This window comes from Rhipicephalus sanguineus, chromosome 10, assembly GCF_013339695.2.
Source record: "Rhipicephalus sanguineus isolate Rsan-2018 chromosome 10, BIME_Rsan_1.4, whole genome shotgun sequence".
Classification (NCBI taxonomy): Eukaryota; Metazoa; Arthropoda; class Arachnida; order Ixodida; family Ixodidae; genus Rhipicephalus; species Rhipicephalus sanguineus.
Genome location: NC_051185.1, coordinates 6939451 through 6949015, shown reverse-complemented (window position 1 = coordinate 6949015; position 9565 = coordinate 6939451). Strand labels below are relative to the sequence as shown.

Genomic DNA, 9565 nt, shown 5'->3' with positions numbered 1-9565 from the left:
CAGGCTCTGAGGCATTCATTTTTTTTTTTTTTGGCCCAGGGCTGCCTTAGGCAGGCTGGTGGTTTATTTAATTAGCATCCCACAGTCGCCACCTCCAGAGTTTAGTCCAGCTGAAAGAAAAAGAATTTACGAAGCATGAGATCTTGGCATTTATGTGCACAGTTAATCCAACTGATTTCAAGTTGTGCAACAAAGTAAACTTGCAATATCGATATTGTTTGGCAAACAACACTTTTACGAGCACAGGCACTGCATCACAACAATCATACCTATTTGACATGCTCGTGCTTAGATTAAAGGACAAGTTATGTAAAATCAGCTTTTATGCTGGAACGAGTAGGACCACGTCTGATTATTGCGTAATGAAACTATAAATGCTCTTAACGTAACAAACAATTAATGCTATACTCACGGACAACTCTTCTTGGCAACGAAGGAAAGGCTACAGGCGCGGAGCTACTGCACACGTACTGCTCCGCGAAGTAGTCCAGTCGGCGCGTTTCGAATTTAGTTTTCATTTGTGAACCCTCCGTACCTCCTGTGACGGCCATTTGATTATTCGAGCGGCCGTCACAGGCTTACACAGACATTTAGTGAAATTCGTCACAAGCTCCCTCGGCGAGTTGTTGGAAAAGCAGGAGGGTGATGAGCACTCACCCGAAGACGAAGACGCCATTTTGACTGTGAGGTGTACGTAAAAGGTGAGACGTTTTCACAGGTGCAAAAACGCGAAATGACAACGCATAAAGCAAAACAAATATAAATATCTCCTTGGTGCGCGCTGACCCTCTTCAAACAGCGTCCCATAGTAAATAAAGTAATGTTTTTTTTATTCTCACGCAGAAAACATGGACGCAATTGTGGGACTATAATCTTCAGTGGTAGCACATGCGCAGTTTGGCTCTCTAGCCTTCCCTTCATTGCCAAGAAAAGTTGTCCGCAAGTATAGTGTTGTAAAACTAATTTTAGTATCCTCAAGACATGTACCGAACATTTATGACTATTGCCACATTGTGGTGGTTGCAACTGACTAGATATACAATTGTGTTTCAAATTCAATGATGAGGAGTACACTTGTTTAACACAGTGCAGTTTCTTGTGTTACACTAGTAGTACTGGGTCTGAGGTACATATATGCAGGGGAATTGGTCAGCAGCATCTAGACAAATCTTGGTGTCACTTTCCTTTTGCTTTCTGGACCCTAAAATCCATGCCGAGTATATGTATCTAGATCAATTACTAAGGGGAAAGGGGGCTTTTAATGCAAAGAAAATTCATCCCAGAATAAAGATGGGCTGGAGCACATGCGTTCCCATATCATGACTGGTAACTTGCCACTAAAGCAGACAGCATGCAACCATTGCATACTGCTGGTAGTAATATATGGAGCAGAAACTGAGGTTGCCAAGGAGAGTCAAGAAGCTAAGAACCTAGCTGCCTGCGATGGACGCTGAAAATCACAGGCGTAACATTAGACATGGGAATACGCTAGGCTGCATCACAAGACAATTGGGGGGAAAAAACGACATGGGCTGGCCATGCAATGCAAAGGATATATAACCTATGGTCAGAATGACGAAATCATAATTGGGGGTTTAATGTCCCAAAACCACGACATGATTATGACAGACACTGTAGTGGAGGGCTCTGGAAAGTTCGACCACCTGGGGTTCTTTAACGTGCACCTAAATCTAAGTACATGGGTGTCTAACATTTTCACCCCCACTGAACGTGCGGCCGCACGACCAGGATTCCATCTCCCCGACGGGCAGGTCAGCAGTCGAGCACCATAACCACTAGACCACCGTGGCGGGTAATGATGAGATCATGAATGGAGACCATGAGATTGGAGACAGAGCAGAGGATGTCAAAAGATGGTGTGATGAAATTAAGAAATATGCGAGCGTAAAATGAAATCTGGACATGGCAAATTTTGGAGACTATAAGGAGAGGCCTTAATCTTGCAGTGGACATAGAATAGGCTTCCTTTAAAAGTATGACCCCTATAATGATCATATCGACCCTATCCACAAAGATCAGCCTTCAATGGTCAAGTTGGATGCGAACATAACCAAGGACATCAGCAGAACCTAAAAAAAAAAAATAATCAAAGGACGGCACGAGGGCATTTGGATTGGCTGAGGGGTGTCAAAAGAACCAAGGGTATTCTCTGTGTCTATGGCTTCATGTAGGAGGTATTCACGTGACATCCGCAAGGGGTGCGCTCTAGTGTGGCAGTCGCCATACTCGTCGCGCGCGGATGTGATCGTTTGACTACAGCCAAAGTTCTCGACAAAATATGTTTTGATATTTTTTCCAAGAAAATGGAGTAGTGAGGTGCAGTGCCGCCAAACATCAGACTGTCATATGCCAGATCACTGAATGACCACAGCATCGGACTCGCTGGCGCCGCCTGGCGGGAGGAGCTCAGTGAATGCTTGCTATTAACTAGACTTTGCAGTGTACTGGCAATGCAAGTCGCCACAGGCTGAGAAATGCTATTCTGGAATGATATGTCGGGCCTCATACTTCCACCTTGCAGTTTTGTATTCTTTTAGCGCAAAAACTACTCAACACAAACATGAAGCAGTCTAGTGCATACATGTATGTAGACGGTTCGACATTAACACTGTAGGCAATGATTATGTCAGAAGATTGTAGATGCTCTGCGCCATGCATACAATGGCATACAAATGGCTCATCCAGTTATCAATGAAACCATGGGCCTCCGAAAAACCCGTTTTACTTCGTTATGTAATTAACTCTCAAATTAACTGCGAAAGTATCTGAAGAGACAAGCTTTAGTTATGCATGTATTACAATGTTGATGGAAATTAATAGAGCATTTCGAATCGGGTGTCTCACCGTGTTTAACTTTGCGTGATTACTGAAGACAACGTCCCAGATACACAAGCTCTAAACGCGGTCATTTGCTTTTAACCAAAAATTTACTGCTTCAGACAAAACGTAGAATGCAACGGGAAAGGTTCTGAAGCACTTACCTTCTTAAATCCAATGTCAGCTGCGTACTGTCGGAAGCAACGGCGACAGATGTTCAGGCCGTACTTGCGGATGAGCCCGTGGTGGTTGGCACAGACTCGGCTGTAAAAAAGAAAAGATATAAGGCTTTTTGCGACCACATGAACGTTTGCAACCGGGTACATGTAACAGCCACATTCGTAATCGACAGCTAAGGGTGCTCACAATGACGTTGCCACGAAGCATTCACTGAGTTACCAGGACAAACACGTGTATACATAATATATGTGTAAACAGTCGTCACTGCTGCTTCTTAGGTTTTTTTAGCCTCGGGCGGAAGCGTCAAGCACGAACCCTGAACACCGCGAATGCCAGGCCGGCAGCGCCGACCGGGCATCAAACACACACCCAAAAACTGTTCTATGGTACAGTGTTGTAACGGACCAAATTTTGGTAACGAGCACACGTTTGCTGATGCTGGCTGAAAACCTTTAACAGCGCGGCGGCTTTGTCACAGTAACTGAAGATACAATGCATGGTCACACGTGGATACTACAGACGCTAGGCCTAGTGACTGCAGGCATTTCAGAGACGTGCAGCAGTTTAATGAAAACATATATTTCCCCGAACAAACGTTTAACGAGTAGCAGGTAGTGCATTTATCAACTTACCAGTACCGGGAGCCAGGTCCATACTTCCTGGGGTGGGAATACCAGATGTTTTCGTGACCCATCGTTTCACGGCGCCAACACAAGCTCGCTTGCTAGCTAGGAAAGAAAGTAGCCTTGGATGTGACTGTGGATGTGACGCAGCTACATGTCTGCAAGAGAAACAAAGCTACCGAGTCTCTTGAAGTAGAATTGTATGTAGCGCCCTCAATATAAAAAAAACATGTATGTTTTTTTAATTAATGGATTGAATAACAAAATTTAAATCATATATAAAAAAATTTAGCCTGATTTATTTTCTATTGGTTGTTTTTTTTTTTCATTGTATAAAACCACACGTATAATTATCTGTCATGCCAAGTCGAGCCAACACAGAAGCCAATGCTAAGTTGATTGCTCTGTTGTTTCTGCAAGCTGTGGTATGTCAGCGGTGGTGCATATCGCTTTTGACAGTTATAAACGATAGCTGTACGCGGTGAACGTGTACCGGTGCCCGCTTAATAAGCCCAGCAATCGTTCGAGCCGAGCGGCAGTACAACATCATGGCTTCCTTCGCAGCTCTCATGTCGCAAACCAACAACCAAGGTACGGGCCCCTGTTCCGCCCTGAACTACGGTTGAGTCATTCACCTTGCACCGATGTTTCGTTTTCAGAGCACCGTCCTGAGCTGTACGAAGAAGTTCGGCTTCAGAGAACGTCACGGGAGCGTGAGAAGTGAGTCCTGCAGCGATACGGTTTTTCTTTTTTTAGCTGTGCAAGCCTGTTCTTATCGACCAGATCCTAGCTGTCGCTTGCGGCTCACATCTTACGTAACTGTAAATAATCTTCGCTGTAGGCTTTACGCTTACTTTGTTTTCGTGAAATAGCCGACTGTCTCGTACGGAACGATAACGTCTGGAAGCAAGCTGTCTAGTATACCACAAAAATGGAAGCTCATGAAAGTAGTTTCTTTCCGCTTGAAATAATCTTGGAAGGCCATATCTATGACAGTGCAGTTATCGAAAGTTACAGGGAACTAACTTCAGACCTCCAAAACACAGCTGTTTCATATTGGTATTTGGTGACATCAAAATAAGCAAAGTGGCAACACAGTTGCTTATGTGAGCTTTCCGAAACTGCGCGATTTTCATGTCGCGTGGAGTGAACTGATACTTTTGTTATTTCGAACAGGTATGACAACATGGCTGATTTGTATGCTGTAATCAACACACTTCAGTGCCTAGAGAAGGCCTACATTAAAGATTGCGTGACGCCAAAAGAGTAAGTTGGTAATTATGTGCGTGCTTGTGTTTGTGCCTAATTGGAATGTGCAACCAAAAACGTTAACGCAGGTACACTGCTGCTTGTTCAAAGCTTCTGGTCCAGTACAAGGCAGCATTCAAGCAGGTGCAAGGACCAGAATTCTCTACAGTGGAAGCTTTCATGGCTGCCTTTCGGGTGAGTCCTCGTGTAGGAAATGTGCGACCACTGTTGCTTTCTTGTCTACGATACCTAAACAGAATCACTGATCATCTTGGCGGCACATTGAAGGAGATATTGGGCTGAGCTTTATTTCCAGCTCGCATTAATTTGGACTACATCCAGGGCAGTCCCTCATTAGAATTACAAGCAGCCTGTCTAGTGAAACACACAGTGCAAAATTACAACAGGGACACACGAAGGAAACACACACAGCGCTGTGTCCTTCCTGTGTCCCCATCATAATTTTGCGCTGTGTGTTTCACTATGCTGCACCAACATGCCCAAGTTCACTCTATTGTCAGCCTGTCTATTTGCTTATCACGAGAATGCATCTCAAAATATGTCTGATCTAGGTTAAGGTTCCTGGTATTGTGCAAATCTTCTCTTAATGGCTGCACTAAACACATCCCTGTGCTTTACGCATTCATACTGTGCAGGCCTGCTTTCCTTTTTTTGGCTAATTTCTCTTTTCTTGGAAGCTGAGGAGCTTTAATCAACTTAAAGGCTCTTGTTTCAACTAAGGGGCTTCCATATGCCTTGAAACTACAATAGAGCAACTAAAATTCTGGGGCTTTCATGGATTGAACAGAATAGTGAGGGCAGGTACACATGGCAGCAATGGTGCACCTGTGATTAATGCATGCTGAGAAGTAACATGCATTAAATTGCACTTTCACCTTCGTTTCACTGGTGGAGCTGCCAGCAGCACCTCTTGCACAATTTGTTGGTACTAGAAATCTGGCTGCAGATAAGTGGTATCCACTTCACAACAGTTCCTTGAGGCTAATGTAGACCGATGAGACCTAGGGAAGGTTAATCTAGGAATGCATTGCTTACCGTAGTAAAACAGTTAGGAGGTGTGCAGCATTACAGTTTTCTTAGGCACCACCGAGCTTCATAACACTGTGAGGGTCAAGCAAGTTTTTGCCCTATACTTTCCTTGGCTTCATTGCCTGTTGGTTTCATAAGGTTGTGTCTGACAAAGAAATGAGCTCTCGAACCATTCCCCTCCTTAATTTAAAAGGCAGTCATGTCACAGTATCAAAAGCTGCATGCAATATAATTTGTGGGACTACAGCTATGGTGTGCACAAGCTTAAATGCATCAAAAAGCAGAGCACATTCTACAGAATTTAATGCACAATGTCGTTAGCAAGCGTAGTCAAAGGCTCCCTCCAAAACACTCATTGCTATCAGCTTTCCAAGGCTTCTGTATTATCACGTGCAGGAAGCAGGGAGTGATAAACCGTCATGCCTATTTCGTAAGCAACTTAGGTCATTTCCAGATCAGCATCAGGGGGGGGGGCAACTTACCCCCTAAAATTTGCACCTACCTCCCCCCCCCCCCTTGCCCCCCTGAAACTTACTGGGGGGCACCCACTTGTTGTGGGTGCCCCCCAGTAAAAAAGTCCTGGCACCGCGCCTGGTAATTTCATATGCTCGTTGACTTCTCCCTTATTGCTTCCCATTGGTTGGTTTGTGCGTAGCTGGACTGCCCTGCTGCCATGGAACGAATCCGTGAGGACAGGCCTATTACCATCAAGGATGACAAAGGGAACACAAGCAAATGCATTGCTGACATTGTGTCGGTAAGAGCGGTGCCAGTGCACCATATCACCTCGCTCTCTGTGTCGGTATTTCACTACTTCACTGCAGCAAAGACTAGCCTAATGTGGTGGAGTTTGTGGGCAGCTTTAAAGTATGTCTCACGGCACCTTTGGTTCTCCTTTGCTGTAAGCCTGGCAATATTCGGAGTGTGCAGCTAGCTGTTGGTCTTGTACAGTGATAGACACATTTAGCCACCCAGTGATTGTGTGCACAGACACATAAGTCTGCATGCTCAAGGTATGATGCGGTAGGGTGCAGAGGGTGAATGATGATATAATGTCTATTGGTTGTTTGGGTGGTTACCTTATTGAATACAAGAGGTTATGCCATGAGGAGACATTTCTAAAGGTATGACAGAATAAACGTAGTTGTTGAAAGAGAAGCTATTTCGTGTTACTATGTGAAGGTTGTCATAATGAAGGCCATGTGTTAGGTGGAATTTTGAAAAACGTGTGTAGGTTGCTCTAGGAGAAAATGCACCGGACATGCTGGTATGCGTGACCTTCCCTTTCTTGTCTTGTTAGGTTGTGCCTCTTGACGCCGGACCAGCTTTGTAGCTTACAAATGCGAAAATGAACTTGGGACACTTTGTTTGTTTCATTTGTACAGTATAAGACTAAGTGAAATAGTGCTATTTCGGTACCATCTTCATTCTTTTCAAAAGGCAGGACACATGTCTGTTTCTTTTGTGTATGCCTGGTTATTGTTGCTGAGGTGAAGGGCACACTTCGCCCATGCGCCTTCTCCAACTGCTGGCCTTTTTCTTTCAGCTGTTCATCACAATTATCGATAAGCTACGCCTGGAGATCAAATCCATGGATGAGGTGAGCTGATAGTCCAAGAGTGTTTGGCAGACTGGTTGATCATTGCCTTGCCTATTGCAGCTGCAACCAGACCTGAGAGAGTTGAGTGAGACCATGAGCCGGCTCAGTCTAATACCAGCCAACTTTGAAGGCAAAGCCAAGGTAGATGAATGGTAAGAAACATGCTTGAAGATAAAAACTTCTCTTTATGGGGTCTTACCTTCAAGGGAAAATCCTTCTTATGTAAATGTGTACCTTCGTTTAATTGTTTACTGCACTACCAGCAGTTCTGTTAAATGGGTAATTGACATGGGGACAGTGAAAATGTCAGGTGTGTTGGCTAATGCATCAAATATGTGACTGAAAGTTTTCTCATTTTTCAAAGGCAAAATGAGATAGTTGAATCTAAAAGCAAGGATATTATCTACAAAGAAAAAGTACAAGTTGTTCCAGTTTTTATTTTTTTTCAGTTTCTGTTAATGCTCCTGCATGAGTACACAGATATACCTGTACAAGCATGTCTTTTGATGTCGTCTTGGGTGTCTTGTTCAGGAGCCCTGAATCACCTTTTTTTAAAGTGCCAGAAGCACTCATAGAATTAGCAGAATGCATCACAGAAACATGTTAACGAAAACTTTTTGAAGGAACTAGTGTGAGTGGAGCTACTTACATTGCAGTGTTCTTTTCCCACCATTGCTCAATGTCCTCCATTTCGAGGGAGTGGCGGCAGTCCGCCTCTGGCATTCTGTCTCATTTGCATTGGGCAGGTGCTGCCAAGTGTCGGCAGCCGACATGCGCTTTGTCTTGGAAATGCGCTGCTCTGATAAAAATGTGAAACTCGGATTTTCAGGGTACTGCAGCCTGTTTAGTTAAGTCAGTAAATAGTATGCATAGTAATGGTCCAGAGGAGTGCGCCAATCCAAACATGCTGCCTCGATACTAAATATTTCTTGACCAATGATGGGAATCTGCTGCTCTGTTTAAAAAGTGGGTCTTCAACATTACACTCTACTTGTACGCTGTGTATACCTTCCAAGACTATAAAATTAGTCTCAGATTTTTCACAGGAGGGGCGTTGCCAGGATTTTACGTACATATCCTAGCCCACTACCAGAATTGACTTCACCCTATTAAGCACATGACCAATTATCACATCACGTGGCAATCTACCTTAAGTTGCAAGGTCGATCATGTCGTGACGTGGGCATCGATATAGTCGACATGCCGCCCAGGCACACCACGGCTTCACCGGCCGCACCATTGGGATCCGTGTCTCTCTCTGTTTTGTGCTGATATTGCATTCAATGCACTTAAGGCGACTTAAATGCCTCTCTAACATTGTTCATTGTAAAGCTTGGCTTCCATTTCTGAAGGCTAGTAGTTCATATGTACGGATGCTATTGGTGCACATGTTCCAAGTCATGTCTCTTACTGTGTGCTGTTGTTGCTCATTGCTGCAACGAACTAGGCTGCAGACCATGTCGTCAATGGCCGCTTCGGACGAGCTGAATGAGAGCCAAGTGCGCCAACTCATCTTTGACTTGGAATCTTCGTACAATGCCTTCAACCGGATCCTTCACAACTCTACGTGACTGTCATATAGCAAGAGAGCAATAAATGTAATCATGCTTTGTTTCATGAGCCCAGCGTTTGTTGATATCTATGAAAAAGTGTCGCAAGCATAGTTTTGAAAATCAATCCACGTGATCCTTCTAAGTGCATTCAAGGGACACTAAAGGCATAACAATTTATGTCAGAGTGAAAGCTCATTGTATGAGCTTCACTGTGACAAAAAAACGGCAATATTATCAACAGCAGTGCCCTACTTACCGAGAAATTAAGCTAAATGTATCACACTATGAGCGCCACGAGCGGGACATTTTGGAAATGATCCCGATGACGTGAGAGAGTCTAACTACAATTAATTACTCATAATCTAACTAGCCAATAAAAAAAAGAATCTTCCGTGCATCAAGAGACGTAATAAAATGCTGCTTGTTCGTTTCTGTTTGATTCATGGAAAAAAGAACCTCCTTGGCGTTGCCAT

The 9565-nt window shown here is 44.1% G+C and overlaps 1 protein-coding gene across 1 annotated transcript; it reads left to right on the top strand.

Annotated features, from left to right (window-relative positions):
• The first annotated feature begins 4013 nt into the window (after positions 1-4013).
• LOC119406916 (vacuolar protein sorting-associated protein 28 homolog) lies at positions 4014-9159 on the top strand. Its single transcript, XM_037673700.2, has 8 exons — positions 4014-4232; positions 4301-4361; positions 4818-4907; positions 4979-5084; positions 6595-6696; positions 7486-7539; positions 7600-7691; positions 8987-9159. The coding sequence occupies exons 1-8, from the start codon at positions 4190-4192 to the stop codon at positions 9108-9110; spliced, it is 672 nt and encodes a 223-aa protein (XP_037529628.1). The 5' UTR covers positions 4014-4189; the 3' UTR covers positions 9111-9159.
• The last annotated feature ends 406 nt before the right edge of the window (positions 9160-9565 follow it).